The sequence below is a fragment of the Sorex fumeus genome, unplaced genomic scaffold, assembly GCF_029834395.1.
Source record: "Sorex fumeus unplaced genomic scaffold, SorFum_2.1 ptg000072l, whole genome shotgun sequence".
NCBI classification, from domain to species: domain Eukaryota; kingdom Metazoa; phylum Chordata; class Mammalia; order Eulipotyphla; family Soricidae; genus Sorex; species Sorex fumeus.
Window position 1 is genome coordinate 22,045,785 of NW_026606129.1, and position 19,414 is coordinate 22,065,198.

At 40.7% G+C, this 19,414-nt stretch overlaps 1 protein-coding gene and 1 pseudogene across 1 annotated transcript in view; one reads left to right on the plus strand and one right to left on the minus strand.

The window, feature by feature from the left end:
• The window catches only part of RAB5A (RAB5A, member RAS oncogene family), a 30,052-nt gene continuing 10,638 nt past the window's right edge, over positions 1-19,414 (plus strand). Inside the window, exons 1-2 of the mRNA XM_056129472.1 lie at positions 1-145; positions 4,476-4,730. Coding sequence (XP_055985447.1) covers positions 4,568-4,730 — 163 coding nt within the window. The 5' untranslated portion in view covers positions 1-145; positions 4,476-4,567. The remainder of the gene's footprint in view (positions 146-4,475; positions 4,731-19,414) is intronic.
• On the minus strand, positions 9,836-9,935 carry LOC130037915 (uncharacterized; annotated as a pseudogene).

The window sequence follows — 19,414 nt, forward strand, 5'->3', positions numbered from 1 at the left end:
AGTCTGAGGGGAGCGGCTCCAGAAAGACGCCGCCACCGTCGCCAAAGCTGCAGACACCGGCTCGGCCTCGCCCTTCGGGCCACTTTGGGACCTGCTCGAGCGCCCGACAGCGTCAGCCCCGCGGCCCTGCGTGCTGCGATCTCAGGTAACGCCACGGGCGCCTTGGCCCGCCCTTGCGTGTGCGCGGGACCCTGGGCTGCTGCTCCGCGGTCCCCAGCCTGTCGGCGGCCCTGCCCGCCGCGGGTCCCTCTCCTTCTCCCCACCCCCCCCACCCCTCGCCTTCTCTCACACGCGCCAGTGCGCTGGACCCAAGCGCCGTGGGCTCCGGCATCTCCTCCCCGCCGGCCCTTGTGACTCATCCCTCGTAGGGATTCTGCAGACCAGGATTGGGGGTTGGGGGGGGACTGGCTGGGGGGGCGGGGAGCGACGGGTGTCACCCTTTTCCCTTCTCAAGATGGCGCCGTGAGAGCGTCCTGGAGGCCGCGGTTCCGCCTCGCCCATGTCCCGGCAGCCCGGGGGTGGGAGTGAGGGGGGGGGCGGCCGGGCCAACGCCTGGTTCGGTTTTAAGGGGAGAGGCAGGAAGATGGTGGCGGCCACGGTGGGGGTTCGCGGATCCGTCGGGGTCGGGGGATCCGGAGTTGGCTCCCGGTTACTCTGGTGCTACCCAAGAAGGAAGCGGGGCGGGGAGCTTACGGCAGGTGTGAAACGAGAGGAGCTCCACCTACCTCCGCCTTCCAGACGCGGCTAAGGGGAGGGGGAAGGCGGTACCCCCAGCCCCCCCACCCCCCCAAATAAGGCTGTCTCGAGCCCTGTCTGGTCGAAAGAGAGTTGGCGCACCGCGATTTTGGAGAACTCCAGCTAAGCCGGGCCGCGGAGCAGCCGGAGTAGGTAGTGATTTCCCCCCCGCCCTGGAACTGATTGTTCCTGCCTGCAGCCTGCACCGGGCTCCCCGCCCCTCTTCCCCGCCCCCCCTTCTACTTTTTTTTTAAGCTCGAACGTCATAATTCCCCTTACTGGGGTTTTGTCAGTATTGAAGCCCAGAAACTGTCGTGCTCGGTGTAAAACGGATCGAGATGAGCTCATGGGGTTGCTGTAAAGCAGCGTCCTTAAGAGTGTGTCTCGGCGCAAAATAGCCGCCCTGATAATGGTTTTGATCGAAGAGCACCCCGACGTCTTTAGCCGTAGGACACCAGTTCTTTTTAAAGGACTAGCATGCGTTTTGTGGAGGACGTTTCTGCCAGATAAGTTTCAGTAAATGGTGACGGAGTGACTTGAAATGTACGTGGCTCTTTGGCTTTGTTGTGCTGAATGTTTATGATTGTTACTTCCTCTTTCGAGAGTCTTTTGAGGGTGACCAGCACCCAATACCTTTAAACCTTAAAAGGCAGAGCTCACTGCAGATCTGGCTGATTTGGGGAGTGGGGGGTCGGAGGGGGTGAGGTGGGATCTGAAGTTTTCCCTGCAGTTTTGAAGTTCCATAGACATTTAGAGCATGTTCTTGTTTAGTTTGCTAATGGGTCGATGTTGTCGATCATCTGGCGTTTGGGAAGTATTTGGGTTATTATGTGTACCTGAAAGGGTGTTGGTGTGTTTTCAGTCTATGTGCATTTCCATTCTACCGGATGTTGGGTCGTTGCCTCACGGAAGGGCCAGCTAATTGCCAGTGTAGGTCAGTCTGCTATGTGTTTGCCACTGTATTAGATATTATGGGTATCTTCTCACAGCAGCTCTGTGTCAGGTATTTCCAAAACAGTTGAAAATCAAAGGATTTGCAGCTGTGGAGATTGATGGGGGCGGGGGGGGGGGGGGGGGGTGTAAATTTTCCAAAACTGGTGGTTGGGGAATTAGAACTTTTAAAATCTCAGTACTTATTTTTCTTATATAGGGAAGTAGGGAGAATACCATAGTTGAACCCCTGTCACTTAGCCTCAGTTGTCCTAAGTCCAGTCTTCTTGTTGAGAAACAACTCCTATCGTTTCATCTATATTTGAGCGTGTATAACCAAAGATAAGTAGGAACTGTTCAAAAGTGACTTGAACAAGGCCCTGCTAATTTTATGATTCCAGAGTGTAACATCTTAAAGATGTATTTTAATCAATTGTGGAGAGTGTTCTTACAAACTTACTAGGAAGGCAAATTTCTGAAACGAAGATGAAAATGTAGCAGGATTATGGGGAGGGAATCTCCATAATTTAATATAGTAATATTAAATGATCAGATTTAAAGGAAGATGAAAGAAGAAAGTCTGAGTAGATTTGTAAAGTTGTTACCATTTTTTACTTCTATGGCATTGGGGATCGCCCCAAACCTCTGGTCTTAGGTGTACAAGACAAATGGTCCACTTCTAAGCTTAAGCTACATCTCTAGTCCCAGGAAGAATAGTTCTTTAAATGTTGGCTAATTCCTGTGAGGTTGTAAACTAAGATTAAATAAGAAAACACATTGTCCCTCAGGCTAGTTTTTTCCGAATGTGTTAAATTAAAAATGACATTTGTTGGCCCCAGGATTATAGAATAATGTAAGAAGAGATCTTAACAACCTCACCTTATAGAGAAGTACAGTTAACATTTTTCAGTGTGATGTACATGACCACAGAAGAAGACAGTTTTAAACAAACCTGGGGGTTTCAGAATGTGTTGCTCCGTATTCATTGCAGTGTTCATTACAGTAACGAGGATTTCAAAGCAACCCAAATACCCAACAACAGATTATTAAAGAAGTTGTGGCATATATACACCATGGAATACTATGCAGTCATAAGAAAAGATGAAATCTTGCTATTCGCTGCAATTTAGATAGACTTTAGAATACCATATTAAGTGAAATAAATGAGAAGGAAAAGGACAAATACAAGTTGACCTCATTTATCTGTGGAATATTTAGAAACAAAACAAGGGAATAGATAGTAGCTAACAATGATAAACAGTTGGCTCTGAATTACAAAACTGAGATTACCAAGCAGAAGGGAGGGAGTTGGCATTAAACTTGAAAAAGTTTAATAAAGAGGTCAACTTGAAGTAAAGAATATAAAGACATTGAAGGAAGGTATTGGGCAGTTTGGTAGTGGTGGGTGCTGTTTTACACCAAGGCCATAAGCATTAATACTGGTGTTTTATGTTACATACAGCAATAACTTTTTTAAAATGTGCTACTACAAATTACCAGTGAGGGGAAATAGAGGTACCATATCTCAGAGACCTTCAAACAATCCAACATTATTTAAGCTCTTACTATGTTCTAGGATCTGTTCTAAGAGCTTACCAAGTTATCTGGCTGCAGAACTTAAAACTCTTGTTTGTTTTTAATTCCAGAGCCTGAAGTCTTGAGTCACCCCTCAGGTTGCCTGGCCTTTAAATACAGCTCTTGTCACAATAACTATGTGACCTCAATGAAGTTACTTAACCTATCTGAGCCTCTTTCCTTATTTTGAAGGACACTAATAGTCTTAGTTTTACAGAAATATTGAGTGACTATTAAGTATTACCAGTTCCTGGCATAAGATTAAATCTTTAATAAAATAAAAAGTAAAGTAAAAAGTAAAGGCCCTCCCGTTGATCATCGATTTACTCGAGCAGGCCCAGTAACGTCTCCATTGGAGACTTTGTTGTTACTGTGTTTGGCATATCGAATACGTCGCGGGGAGCTTGCCAGGCTCTGCCGTGGGGGCGAGATACTCTCGGTAGCTTGCCGGGCTCTCCGAGAGGGGCGGAGGAATCGAACTCGGGTCGGCCATGTTGGCTGCGTGCAAGGCAAACGCCCTACCGCTGTGACAGCCGGCAAGGTGTTTGCCTTGCCCACTGTCGACCTAGGTTCAATTCCCAGCATCCTATATGGTTCCCTGAGCACCGCCAGGAGTAATTCCTGAGTGCAGAGACAGGAGTAACCCTTGAGCATCACCAAGTGTGACCCAAAAAGAAAAAAAAATCTTTAATAAAGATCAACGTAAAAAATAAAAAGCTCTGGGGGCTGGAGCAGTAGCACAGTGGGTAGGGCGTTTGCCTTGCACGCGACTGACCCGGGTTTGATTCCCAACATCCCATATGGTCCCCCGAGCACTGCCAGGAGTAATCCCTGAGCATCTCCGGGTGTGACCCAAAAAAGCAAAAATAAATAAAAATTTCTGAAAATTGCAGCATGAATTTTACCTCCTTTCTTTCTTTTACTTTATTTAAAATGTAGTGAATTAGGGCTGAAGTCAGTGGCTTGGGCTCTTGTCTTACATGTGGCTACCTCGGGTTTAATCCCCAGCACCTCATATGATCCCCAGGGTGATCCCTGAGTGCAAAACCAGGAGTGAGCCCTGAGCACTACCAGGTGTGACCCTAAAGACAAAAAAATTAGAAGGTGGTGAATTAAACTAAATGCCATACACAGTTCAGCTGATGTTGCAGTTATCTTGCAGAAATAAATAAGATTTATTAGGGTTATTTTTATTTTGTTTTACTGATTTGTGAAATTTCTGTGTTTCTTTACAGGTTGGTTTAACTCTGGAAAGAAAAAATCGACACCTTGCATCCTGGAAATTTATTTAAGAGACTGCAATTAGGGACTTATTTCAAATTTGGACATGGCTAATCGAGGAGCAACAAGACCCAATGGGCCAAATACTGGAAATAAAATATGCCAGTTCAAACTAGTACTTCTTGGAGAATCTGCTGTTGGCAAATCAAGCCTAGTGCTTCGTTTTGTGAAAGGCCAGTTTCATGAATTTCAAGAGAGTACCATTGGGGGTGAGAATTTCTTTTTTCCCTAATTCTTTTAGTTGAATCATATGTAGGCAAAAGTGATTTTGCACTTTGTGTGGTAATAAATTGTTCACTGAAGCAAACAGCCATTCAACAGGCACATACTTTAAAAGTAACTTGATATTAAAACTTTTTCCATTTTGATGATTGTCCTTTAAAGATGATTATATAGAAGCTAGGATGTAGATACCAAATAAGAGCAGAATTAAGTAACAATCTTTGTGACATCTTGATAATATCACAAATTTATTGAAATTATACATGTTTGTATAAAATATATTGGCCTTGGAATAACCAATAACTAGTAATAATTCTCTAACTAGTAAGAGAATTTACCTTAGGGACCAGAGTGATCTCAACTGGTTGTGTAAATGTTTTGGATGAAGAGACCCAGGTTGATCCCCAGGACTGCCAGGATTGACACCTGAGCACAGAGTGGGGAGTATTTCCCCAAATTAAAAATAATTGGGCGAAGCGGTAGATTCGGTTTTACTTGTGGTAATTGTGTAAGGGCAGGTTAGATATCTGAAAAGGAAACTATAGTGTGGTGTTGTGGATAGAAATCATAACTAGAGATGGCATTGGGGCAAAGTGCTAGTCTTCTGGGGAACTTGAGGTTCAGCTGTTCAGTGAAGCTTTTAAATTAGATGTTAGGAATCATAGTTTTAAGATTCAAAATATTTTCCAAAGGGTATACAGTTCAACTGTGCTTTATTTGTTCAGATGTATGTGAAAATATTTAACATTTCAGTGCTCAGACTAGACTATATCATGTAGCACCTTAAAATCCATCTTTCAGAAGTATAACTTTGCTTTTAGTATATGTTTTCAGGAAATGATACTTGGAAATTTTGTTAGCTCAGACCCTTCTCCGAAGTTGAAGTATGGAATTGTACTACTCCCAATTTTCCCCTACATATAGGGAATATATTGGATCTATGGTTTTTCACCCTAGATCACCTCAGCAGATGATATTACTTGTCAGTCTACGTTCGTATATCATTTTACAGTGTTACTTAGTGTTTCATCTTTTTATCATTAGTGAACTTCAAAGTAGTAGTATGGATCTTTTATTTTGAGTCAGAAACCTTTATTCTTTAATGAGTAGTGTACATCCTTTGTGGTTTCTTTGTTAATGTCTATGTGGTTTAGTAATGAAATACTAAATTTCATTTTGATATTTCTTCAAACTTGAGCCACTAGAAAGCAGATTGGGCAAATGTTAACTGGCCTAAGTTGGCAAGAAGTATTTTTAAAACTACTAGGTTATATCAGGCTGGAGTGATAGCACAGTGGATAGGGTATTTGCCTTACATGCGACCGACCCGTGTTCAATTCCTCCCTCCCTCTCGGAGAGCCCGGCAAGCTACCTAGAGTATCCCACCTGCACAGCAGAATCTGGCAAGCTCCCCATGGCGTATTCTATATGACAAAAACAGTAATAACAAGTCTCACAATGGAGACGTTACTGGTGCCCGCTCGAGCAAAAGGGACGACAATGATGAACAAAGGGACGGACGACAGTGCTACGGTGCTAGGTTATTTCAGTCACCTTAAACTCCAATAGAAAGTTACTGTTTGTCAAATTTTTTCTTTTTCTTTTTGTATTTGGGTCATATTGGCAGTACTCAGGGTTTACTCCTGTTTTTGCACTCAGGGATCACTCCTGTGGGTTTGGGGAGACAGTATGAGGTTTCAGGAATCAAACCTGAGTTTCTCATCTGGGAATCTTTTTATAAAAAATTATTTATTTATTATTATTATTTTCCAGACTGGGAATCTTTGCAGCAACCTAAACCTACAATTTTTGTTTTGGTTATTCTGTTTGTCTCCTAAGGTAGATTTTTCCTAATGACATCTCAGTAACTTTTAAAAGAAAAATTGAACTGTGTATATGTGTAGGGTAACTGTACATAAAATCATATACATTACCAGTATATAGAAATTAACAAGCATTTTTATTGTCCAGAGGTCATGAATGAATTTTCAAAAGATTTTCATTTCTCTATGTAAAATTTAGTATTTTCAACTTGTACGGATAAAGGTTGGCTTTTTAACTTTTAAGGAATTTGTATCTAAATTTCTTTGTTCAGGGTTATTGGATAATTCATTATGTTGAGTACATAATATCAGCAGATGGTGTGTCAGTGTATTATGATTACAGTTGTGAGCATTGTAAAAAAGCTGTAACATAGCATGTTGTCATTGTAAAGTGAACAACATGGGCCAAGGAAGTTGCTCAAAGGGCGGGAGTGCATCTTTTGCTGGAGTCACGGATTCAATCCTTGGCATGCACAGCATCGCCCCTTGAACATCCGGCCAGAATTAGCCTCTAAATCTTGCAAGCATGGCCCCCAAACCAAAAAAATAAATAAATAAATGTAAAGTGAACAAATACAGACTAGCTACATGTTTCTTAGAAGCCTGTTCTTTTAGTTAGGAACAGCTCCAAACTCTTAAATTTTGTATATTCTAAGCATTCCAGAATTTCAAAGTTTGAGAGATAGTACAATGGGTAAGGGAGGAGGCCAACCTGGGCTTGATAACCGGCAGCTCATGTGGTCCCCCACACCCACCAGGAGTGAGTGCAGAACCAGGAGTAAACCCTGAGTACTTCCCTAGTGTGGCCCAAGAACAGATCCCCCCCCCCCCCAAAAAAAAAGATGGATATGAAATGCTTTGTGATTGTAATTTGTGTTTTTCCTAAATATGATATTTTGACAAGCGCCTTACCCACTGTACTATCTCTCCAGCCCATTTAATCTTTTTAAAGAATATAAGTATTAAAATTAACTTACTGATTTACAATATTGTGAAACTTCTGGGACTTCACGTAATCTTTGTATATGTGATTGTTACCACTCCTAAAATCAACATTCTTTTAACTAATACATATATGTGTATATTTTTAATTTGTGTTATTTGGTGCCGTGCACATGACTGATCTGGTTCAATCCCTGACACATATGGTTCCCCACCACCACCAGGAGTGATCCCTTAGTGCAGAGTGAGTTTTAAGCCATAAATACTGCTGTGTATGGCCCTTAAAATAAAAATAAGTAAAGTTTGTGGTTGGAGGATGTTAGTTGGTTTTCTTGTTTTGTGCTACGCCTGCATATTATTCCTGACACTATGCTCAAGGCCCATGTGGTGTCGAGGATCAAACTCTAGTCACTTACGCTCAGCCTGTTGAGCCAGCTCTGTGGCTTTGGTGCAGGGGATAGGGGCAGGCAGGCATGGGAGCAGTTGGGCCTCACTACCTGGCTCTGTGCTAGGGATCACTCCTGGCGTTGCTCCCAGGACCATAGAAGGTGAGGGGATTGAAACACAAGTGGCCTCTTTCAAGGCAGGTGCCTTATGCCTTGCGGAGTTCTCTGGTCCTGCTGAACTTATTTTAACTTAACAGATTCCTAATTGTTCAGTACCAGAAATCAAAGATGAATTCATGGTTTGTTATGGGAAACAAATATTACATTTTCTGGTACTATATAAAATAGTGATAATTGGATATTGCTGCTTCTTTATTTTTGGCTTTGGGACCTTACCTGGCTGTGTTCAGGGAATACTGGCAACAGTGGGCTCAGAGGTCATTCCTGGAGGTATTACTGGGATCATATGTGGTGTCAGGGATCCAATTGGGGGTTGGCCCCATGCAAGGCAAGTGCTTCTCTCACTCCTTGTTATGTCTCTCTGACCCATGTACTATTTAAATTAAGCTTAAGTCCCCAACTAATCTTTATTCCTGTTACTTCATCTACTATATACATATATAATGTACATATAATATTAGTGGTTACATATTATGTGTTAGTAGTTATATATTATAAAAATAATATGTACTTTTTATACTGTAGAAATCTAAATTCTGCGTGTATAAACTTTATGACGTCTGTTGAGTAATTGGTTCATTTTTGCTACTTTTCCTTACGCATAGTTAAGGTTTTTGGAATTGACCTTTTCATAGCTATAATAGAGGGCATAAAAGATACTTGGTTTTAATATTATTTGAGGGGTATGGTAGGGTTATAAAATATAACTCTGGGAAAAATTATTCTTCCTCTCCTTTGACGTGGTGTTTTGGTTGGTTGGTTTGGCAGTGCTCAGGGCTTACTCCTTACTCTATGTTCAGTATTCATTGTTGATGGTGCTTAGGGTAAATTAACACACTGACAGGCTGGCTGCATGAAAGGCAAGTACCTTATATGCTGTACTTAATATCTCTGATCCCCTCTTTGAGTTTTTATAGCTTAGTAACTTGGTTACTTATATGTAGTCTTGCTTGTACTGCGTATTGAGTTCATTTACATAGGACAACTTCATTTAAACTCTGGTGCTTCACAGGTATTGCAGAATAGAATGTTTTAAGTAAATATTGAACAGCCCTCACCCTTTTTCCAAGTTGACATGGATAAGAAAGGGGTAAATATAGAATGAAGAACCAGTCATTCGAGGTTTTTTAATTATTTTGGTCTGGGGGCGATATTCAGTAGTACTCAGAGGTCGTTTTGGTGCTTGGGCGTCACTCCTGGTGGTGCTTGGGAAGTCCTGCAGTCCAGCAATTGAACATGAACCTCCTGCATGCAGATTATGTGTGTCAGGCCTTTGGGCTAGTCTTAGCCCTCACTCATGTTTTAGCCTATTTCCACACCTGAACATAGCAGATATTCTTTGGATTCAAAAATAGGGTAATCTGAAGATTGGCGATTCTAGTCATTATGTGATCACCAGAAACTTTCAGCATTCATCAGTCAAAAAATAGATAATACAGTTTATATGTGCCTAAAACTAGAGCTAGGAATTCCACTTAGTGATAATCTTGTTTCTTGAGATATAACCATGTATTTTATTTTATTTTGGGGGGGGGTCACACCCGGCAATGCTCAGGGGTTACTCCTGGTTCTCTATTCAGGAATTACTCCTGGTGGTGCTCGGGGGACCATATGGGATGCTGGGAATCAAACCCGGGTCGGCCGTGTGCAAGGCAAACACCCTACCCACTGTGCTATCACGCCAGCCCCGTAACTACATATTTTAGACACACAAAAGACTTTACTATTTGAAGACCTGAACTCAGTGCTGACTTTTTTTTTAAAAATATGGAACACTTCACGAATTTGCGTGTCATCCTTGCACAGGGGCCATGCTAATCTCTGTATCGTTCCAATTTTAGTATATGTGCTGCCGAAGCACTCAGTGCTCACTTTCATCTGTTGCATTCATAATTTCATTTTTAGGCTTCTAGAACGTAAAAGAATAATAAGATAGCTTAAGATAATTTTTTAATGGTTGCTATTATGTGGTGCATGTGGAACTTACCATTTTCACAATTCTCATCAGGACATTACCATGATTATATAAAGAAATACTAAATTTTACGAATGAGTGAACTGAGGTTGGGAAAGTAATCCACTTGAGGTTTTGCAGCCAAATGATAGCTGACATTACAGACAGCTTGCTCTTTAATGTCTCTGTGTTCTGGAATGTATATTTTCCTAAACTGACAAGCTGTTGAACCTGACAATGTTCAAAGTTAAGTTAGGATATGTATTTCTAAACATTCTGTTACGTCACGTATTTTGAAATTTTAATCATCATGTTCCAAAATCACCATATTTTTATACCATGTGTGAGATTTGTTTTTATTTCATTAATTTGTTCTTGGGCATCAAAATTTTTAATTTAAAAGGTTATATTGAAAAGTCAAGTGTCCTTTTAGTTTTGGGGCCACACCACGCAGAAGTGCTCAGGGGCTGCTCCCAACTTTGTGCTATGCGGGGGTGGGGGGGGCACGAATAGTCTTTTGGATCAGGTTTTGGCTTACTGTTAAAGTATATGTGTTGCCATGTGTGAAACTCTGTATTAGATCCCTTGCACTACCAAAAGATTGATAGATCAATTTAATTTATTTGCTGCTGGAGGTTGAACCCAGAGCCTCATACTTGCAAAGCATGTGCTTTATCTCTGAACTGTGTCCTACCTAGTCACTCCTTATTTCACAGGATTGCTGTAAAGGTGGGCTACATTCAGCAGTGTTCAGGGGATACTCCAGCTTTGTTCTCGGAGTGCTGCTTCTGAGACCGTGTGGTGCTGTTGACTAAACCTAGGCCTCTTGGGTTTGTGCTCCACTCCTTTGAACTATTACCCCAAAGTGTTCTTTTGCGTCCCACCGCCCCCCCAGTAGTACTTTGCTGTATATCCTTTCAAGAAGTAATAACTTTTCTACACTGAAATCTATATTTTCCTTTTGCATGATTTAAAGCATCAGACCAAGTATACTTAGAGATGATCCCAAACACTAGTGATTTAAATAATCATTTTATTCTTAAGGTTCAGAGTGTTGAGTGGGCTTAGTTGGTAGTTCTCTTTCACTGTGTTGGGGCTAGAATTTGTCTTGCATTGCTCCTGGCTACTGATTGGGACATAAGCTGGCACTGTCAAACACCTATATGTAGCTAGCTTCACACCCTGGCTTGGATTTCTTAACAGTAAGGTCTGGGTTAAGAGTTGAGTGTCTTAAACGTATAAATTGGGCTACCTTTCATGATTCAGTGGTGGAGTTAAGTTATCAGTTGCTCTGATAAGAAGCTCACACAGATTAGGGAGAGGAATGTCAGTGTCATCTTGTAAGAAGAATGAAGGGTGGGAAATCTTGTTGACATCTTGAAGAACACTTCTGCCAAAGCTCTGATCACCTCAGTTTATAGGATATATCTGCATTTTGGGGGACTGTAACTTTTCTATTGTATGTACTATATTAATATGTGCTTATTGAGTTCTCCTGTTTGGGATTTGCTTGTTTTGTATTTGTGACTGTTAACAGTGCCTACAAAGAATGCAAATCATACTTCTCATAAATCCTAGTATGTTTTGTGTATAAGTTCCAAGAAGTTATTTGCTGTTCTTATTATATAAATTGCCCTCCAACTGACAATGTACAGAATGCTTTTTTACCCTACTTGTGTGGCAGGGTATTATCATTCTTACTGGTTTCTGTCATTTAAAATTTTTCTTTGCCGTCTTATATACACTATACACTTTTATGTTTATTTTCCCTATGTAAATGAAGTTTTTTAAATGTTTTAGGTATCCATCATAATAATTATCCTGTTGTATTTTATTACATGGATAAATGGTATAGTTTTTAATCTTTCTGCCTTCAGACTTCAGTAACTTACAATTTTACATTATTTTTAATCTGTACACTTTTGCTGGACGGTTAATGTTTGCAGTTTTTTGGATTGCTGTATGTTCTTGTCATCTACTATTGCATTTTCTTGTATCCCTCTCTCCCACTGGACTTATTTTTGTAATACCAGTTTCTCAGTGATACTACTAAATCAAAAGAATTTCTCTTCTTTTGATTAGAAAAGATTGTAATCAGTGTATCACTTATTTTCTTCCGGTAGAAAGAAAGGCCTAATTATTTTAGGCCTTGCTTGATGTAAATAATTATGTTCTGGGATTACAGATTTCCTCACTCTGGATATTAATGTTTCTCTTCTCCTATCCACAACTTGCCCTTTTCTTTCCTGTTACAAAATTCTCAGGTACTTGAGTATTTAAATTTATTTAGTGGGTAAGGCTTATTTATGACCAAGCATTAAACATTCATTCTCATGGCCCATAAAGTTTTAAAGGTTGGGAGATTCACTTACATTCTGTGAAACATTAAATGCAAGATTCTTGAACCTAAAGAAGAAAGATCATCTAAAGAGCGGGGAGAGGAAACTTGGTCAGCAGAATGTCCTGATAGGCACTATCCTTTCACATTATTGCTGGTTTTTGGTTTGGGGGCCACACTTTGCTCAGGACTGACTCCTGACTCTTTGCTCAGGGATTACTCCTGGCAGGGCTTGTGGGGGAGGGGGGATCATAAGAGATGCCTGGGATCAAACCCAGGTTGGCTGTATGCAGGACAAGTGCTCTACCCACTGTACTATCTCTTCCCCCCAGATCCCTGATATTTTTTTATAGTTTGAAATGATATGCTTAGGCATAGACTTTTCAGGATTTCTCCTTCTTGGTGTCCTTTAAGCTTTTTGGGTCTGTAGTTCGATGTCTGATGTTAATATGGGGGGAAATTCTTAAGTCATTACCGTTCCGCATTATTTCTTTTCTTTTTTGGATGTTACTGTTTATTGATGTTATACCCATTATATTACCCCATAGTTCTTTTTGTTTGGTTTTTGGTTGTTGTTGTTTTTTAATATTCCTGGCTGCGATTTTGGGGGGAGGAGGTCACATCGAGTGGTCTGGGGATTAAGTTTTTGGTGGGTGGGTTTAGTTGTTTTTATCACTCCTGGTGATGATTGAGGGGTAGGAGGGGAGGTGACTGAATGCAGTCAGGTGTCAGGATCAAACTGGGGTGACATGCATGACTTGTGTGACTTATGTATCTTTTCCCTAGTACTGTCTCTCCCGTCCCTGTACTTCAGTTAAGTCTTAGATATTTCAGTTGATACATCCTCAAGCTCTAAGGGTTTTTCCCCTCAGCTACACCCAATCTACCAAGATGCTTAGTAGACATTTTTAATATTAGTTAATGTCTTGGGGCTTGGGTGGGAGAGTTAATGGGGTTTTGTGTTTGGGTTTTGGGGAATTTTTGTTTATTCTTAGGTTTGGGGTCATTCTTGATGATACTCAATGTACCAAAAAGAACTAAGGGATTGATCCCAGGCCTCCTGCATACAAAACCTGTGCTTCAACCCTTTCAGCTATCTCTCCTCCACGCCTCCTTTTTAATTATTTCTTAGGATTTTCATCTCTCCCCTTATGCTGCCTGTCTATTCTTTGTGTACTAGATTCCTTAACGTAGTTGTGGTTGCTTTAAATTTTTGATCTGATCATTTCAACGTGACTGCTATATCTGGTTCCAGTGTTTATTGTCTTTTCAAATTTTGTTTGCCTTAATGTGCCTTTTTCTGATTGGCTGGAATTGAAGTAGTTGGAAAAGCAGCTGTTCTGAATAGAAAATGATAACATGATGGTCAGGTATTAGGAAGTTTTCCATAGCCCTGTGATTAGGTCTCCATCTTTTAGTGAGCTGACCTCTGCATCTGCACAGTGAACTTCACAGGAGTTGGACAATTTTTCCCCCTTACTCCCCTTAGAGGACTGGATTGATAGCATAGTAGTAGGGCATTTGCCTTGCACGCAGCAGACCCAGGTTCGATTCCTCCGCCCTTCTCAGAGAGTCCGGCAAGCAACCTGAGTATCTCACCTGCATGGCAAAGCCTGGCAAGCTCTCCGTGACATGTTCCATATGCCAGACACAGTAACAAGTCTCACAATGGAGACGTTAAAGGGCCCACTTGAGCAAATCGATGAGCAGCGGGAAGACAGTGCTACAGTGCTACTCCCCTTAGATGGAATGGGATGAGTGTAGCCGACTGGAGCGTATTTTTTTTCTCCTATGTAGGAGTTGGGATCTAGCTACCTGCAGTTGTTTCCACCTCCACTGCCCTAATTTTACCGGAAGCATAAGTTTGTAAGGCAGAGTTATGTTCGTAACACAGAGTTAACCTCAACTAACAACAGCAGTTATTACCATGTTCTACTTTTCCTACCCCAACACTGCACTGTGATGTTGTGAGTTGTTTTGTTTTTCAGTTTGGTTTTCTGTCCTCAGCTTTAGGGTCAGCAGTTTCTCCCTGTGACCCATTTCCTTCCTTCCTCTTCTGCTCCTTCCCTTCTGTTCTTCCCATCCTGAGGGGTGAGGGTAGGGTGTCACTCCCAAGCAGTACTTAGGGACACAGAGCCACTTTTGGTGACACTACACCTGACATTGGAGACCAGACAAAGAACTTCAGTGCTCTGGCCCATTAATGTAATATTTCTTGGGCCCAGTTGGTGTTTAAGGACCACACAGTGTTTGGAATCAAACTCGGGACCTACTACATGCCAGGACTCTGTGCTGTATTCCCAGTCAGAACTCACCTTTTCTATTTTTGGCCGCACTGGGATCAAAATCAGGGCCTCATAGGCAAGAGCTCTCCACTGAGCCACATTTCTTGGCCTTTGTTTAGCATTCAAGTGGCAATTTCCAAACTTAACACTTGAGTCTGGTAAAATTATTTATTGGGCTCAAAACATGTGCTTTTGTATGCCAATGCCCTGACCTGAGTCTTCAGCACTGTTTAAGTACCCAACAGAGTCTGAAAGAGTCCTCAACCCCAAAATTTAAAAAAAAAAAAAAAGCACACAAAAATATTCCTTTTTCCTTGCACATGTTAGGAATTGAATTGAATACTGAGCTGTTTAATGCAGTGTCTTTGTTCATAGATAAGTCTTTTGTAGACATTTTCTCATATCTTCTCTTAAAGCTAAGTTAATTTTTTTCTTCTATTGATGCTTGTGGGTAGTATTATTTGTCAGACTTAGTTAATGACTTAGATTAAATAACCTCTCCCATGTTTTGGTTTGGTTTTGTCTTGGGGCCGCACCCATTGATGCTCAGGACTTCTAGCTGTGTGCTCAGGATTTCAGCCTGGTGGTTCTGGGGGACCACATGGTTTGCCAAGGATTGAATCTGGGTTGGCCACATGCAAGGCAAGTGTCCTACCCACTGTACTATCTCTATGCTCCTCTTCTCCCCATTGCTTCACCTTTCCTCTCTGTGAGCTGTGTGTTCATTCCACCTCCCCATTCAGTATCTGGACCTTCTTACTAGAAAGATGTAATCTAGAGAGTAAAGACTTTGTAAGAATCGTGCTATTGGTGGGGTAATCACAAACTAGGCTAGAGAGATAGTGCAAATGACTGAACACATGTTTTGCACGTAGAGGCTCGTGTTCAATTCCCCAGCACTCGTGGTTTCCTGAGTGGCTCACCAATGGGAGCTGCTCCCAAGTGCAACCAGCTGGAGTAGTTCCCAAGCAACATCCTAACCCCTTGTCCCAATAAGTAAACAATGAAATTCATCTAGACAGTGTATAGGAAATTGTTGCTTACATTTTGATTGATTTCATGTAGTCTCTCCCTTGTTTATCATTAATAGTTCCCAGATATGCTAAATAACTTTCCTCATGGGTCTGTGAATTATAGTACATAAAACTTGTGTACATACTATGCACATGGAGATGTACCATCTCCACTGTCCATCTTCAGAACATTTTTATCTTCTCTAGTCAAAATTGTGTTTCTCAAGTAATGAACTCCCTTTTCCCACCTCTCTCGTTTCCACCTTTAACAAATAACATTCTCCTTTCTATGAATTTGAGTATTCCTAGGAATCAAGAGAAGTTATGTTTTGTGACTTGCTTCAAGTTCCATCTATATTGTAACTTGTTAAAATCCACTTTTCAGATGCCAGATAGACTAGTATAGGGGTAACAGTTCCCTATGCACTACCTTGGTCACCCTTGAACACAGAGCCAGAGCAAGACCTGAGAATTACTGGGTGTCATGCCCAAATTTCCTTTTCAGAAAAGGCAAAATAGACCAGAGATATCTCAGAGTGCTGACTTTTTGCTTTGCATGCTAGAGACTTGGGTTAGATCTCTGGCACTGCTTATGGTTCTCCAACAGGAGGACAGTGCTATAGTGCTACCTATGACAGTGCTACTTATAATCCACTGGACATTTCACTCTATCCACACATAATATTTTAATTATTTAAATGACCTCACTTTTCATGCTTGCTATGGATCATCCAATTCTCTACATAATTTTATCATACGAAATTGGAGTACATATGTCTGAGAAAAATCTTTATATTATTATTGAAGGATGGAGCCGTAGTACAGCAGTTAAGGCACTCGTCTTGCATGCAGTTGGCCCAAGTTCAGTTCCCAGTATCCTTTATGGTCCCCTGAGCCTCCAAGAATGATTCCTGAGTGCAGAGCCCTGAGCGCCACAGTGTGTGACACAGAAATTAGGTCTAAATATAAATTGTTATTATTTATATTTTCCCAGCAGGCCAGTTTTTACTTTTACTGATAACCTGGTTCATTTATTAGCATTGTTTTGTTTTGTTGTGTGTGTGTGTGGGGGGGGAGGCACCCAGCAAGGCTCAGGGCTTACTGCTGGCAGACTCAGGGTATACCATATGGGGTGCCAGGGAATAGAACCTGGGTCAGCCACGTGCAAGGTAAATGCCCTACCCGCTATTAGTGTCATCCAGCCCTGTTTTCAAGTTCTTGATGCAACTTGTTTGTTTCTTGCCATTCTACAAAGGCGAAATACTCACAATCCTATTTATGTACACTATAATTATTTTAATTTTTTCAATGATTTTCCCTCCACACCACCCCCTCTTTTGGGGGGAAGGGGAGTGGGCTACTCTTTGCACCAGGATGGCACCTTGTGCTGGGATTCAACAAACCTCTTCTCTATTTTTAATACCAAGCTACCAGTGACTTTATATATATTTTGGTTGTTTATACTTGTTCGGGCTGGAGCACAGCGGGTAGGGCGTTTGCCTTGCATGCGGCCTTCCCTGGCCAACCCAGGTTCAATTCCTCTGTCCCTCCCAGAGAGCCCAGCAAGCTACCGAGAGTATCTCGCCCCATACAGCAAAGCCTGGCAAGCTCCCTGTGACGTATTCAATATGCCAAAAGCAGTAACAAGTCTCATAATGGAAAGATTACTCATGCTTGCTCAAGCAAATCGATGAACAACCTGAGGACAGTGCTACAGTGCAGTCTTGTTCGTTGCAAATTTTTTAGCATAAATTTTAGTTTTTCTGGCATGTCCCTTCACACCAACTTCTAGATACCATGAGGTAGTAAATTAATAATACCAATATAATCTTGACTTACCACACATTGACAAATTTATTTCCAAGAGTAGTAGTACAGTATCATGTTTGAGTTTTGCCACTCCCTCTTTCATTCATTTTAACTTTACTAAATTAAGAAATTAAATTTTTGTTGATTACTGTTAGTAATGTTGACTTAGTCTTTTTTTTTTCTTTATACATTTATCATTGATGCATTTAGGGCTTTTCTTCAATGTATGTGAGCTTTGTACATTTAAGATATCCATCTCAGCATCACTATAGAAATCTTTCCGTAATATGTTTGGAACCATGTGTTTTGGATTAAGTATTTATTAAGTATAACTTGATATCTGTAGGATATGAGGCCACTTTTAATACAGTAATTCCATCAATTTCATAAATAAAAAGTTATGAGTTGGGTGTATTTTTTCTCACCCTTTTTTGATTCATGTGAAGACATTATGGTTGTGGGGGTGGGGAGCTAAAGGGTTTTTTCCTCAGTTAACCTTTAGGTTTGCCTTTTCAGTATTATTTATTGCAGCGTCTCCTTATTTAAGGTCATATACATTCTATACCTTCAGTATTTGTAGATTTACCCTTTACAACTTTGGCTATATCTCAGCTGATTACTAAAGTCTATGATTCAGCATTTGTCGATTTCCTGGGGCTGAACTGTCTGCTTCCGGGCTAGTAAATACGAACAGATGATGTAGTTCAAAGAGGGAGCCTATTAGACAGGCCAGCACCCGCATCTCAACGCAGCTTTGTTTTTCTCTACTTGTCGTCGCGTACACAGTAACTCTCGAAGTGATAAAAGCTGTTTCTTTGTGAATTTTGGGCCCGAAAAGAAAACCAACCAACTGCTAGTGCTGGTGATGGAAGTGAAGATAAAATGAAGAGGTCTAAGAAAGTGATGGTTCTTAGCCAGAAAATAGACGTTTTGGATAAATTAAAGTGGTTTTGCAGAATCAGGTAAGTTTGTGGTTGGTTAATGTTGCTACAATCTTCATGTAGTTTTTGAGTGCCAAAATTAATTTTTATAGCTTTATAAATGACTAATATTTTTAGAAGCATTAAAGGATTGAAGATGTCAGCTATATTTCTCTGAATTCTATGAGGGACACTAAATGGCTTAGTTGGTTTGGAAAGCTTGAACCCTTAGGGAGCTGTGTGGTATCATAAAACATAGCAAGAGTTTTATTATGATATTGGATTATCTTGGTCCATAATATTTGTACGCTTACCTTTATCTTACTGTGTTTTTAATATACCCTAAACACTGACCTATAATATAATACTGATCTTTACTTCCCCTCCCCCTTCAAATTAATATATTGATTGTAGTAAATGAGCATTACGACAAGTTGTCAACTTAAAAAGCTCTAGATGGTATTTTTTTGCTTGAGAGTACTTGAGTAGAGATGTTACTGCCCACCCAAATATTATGTAAAATAGTCTGACGTGTTTTTTGTGTTTTAGCAAATATTTTATACATCTTTATGAACTCTAGATTGTTTCAAATAATGTCTGGAGAAGAATAGCCAATACTTCTCAGGTAACTTGCACATGAGTAGAAATGAGTAATAAAAACTGATATTAAAAGTATGAAATTCATTGCACAGGAAGGTCTGGTAGTATAGAAATAGGATTTTTAAGAGGGATTGAAGGAGGGTTTGTAAGAGACGTTAAGTGAGTTGTTTTCTATAAACCTGGTTGGAATCCATTCTTCTACAAGCATAACACTAAGTGCCTGCTCATTGCTAATTTATTCTAAGACTTGTTGAATTTTATCTGTTCCAAACAATATAAAGAAATTATCTCCTTTATTGTTGCTGATCCCTTCACATTTTCTTAACTCTTTCAAGTACTGTACTCTTTCTAATAATTTAATTATAGTTTATGTCTGAAATTGTATGAAATAAGATTTGTAATAACGACATTGTTCTCTCCT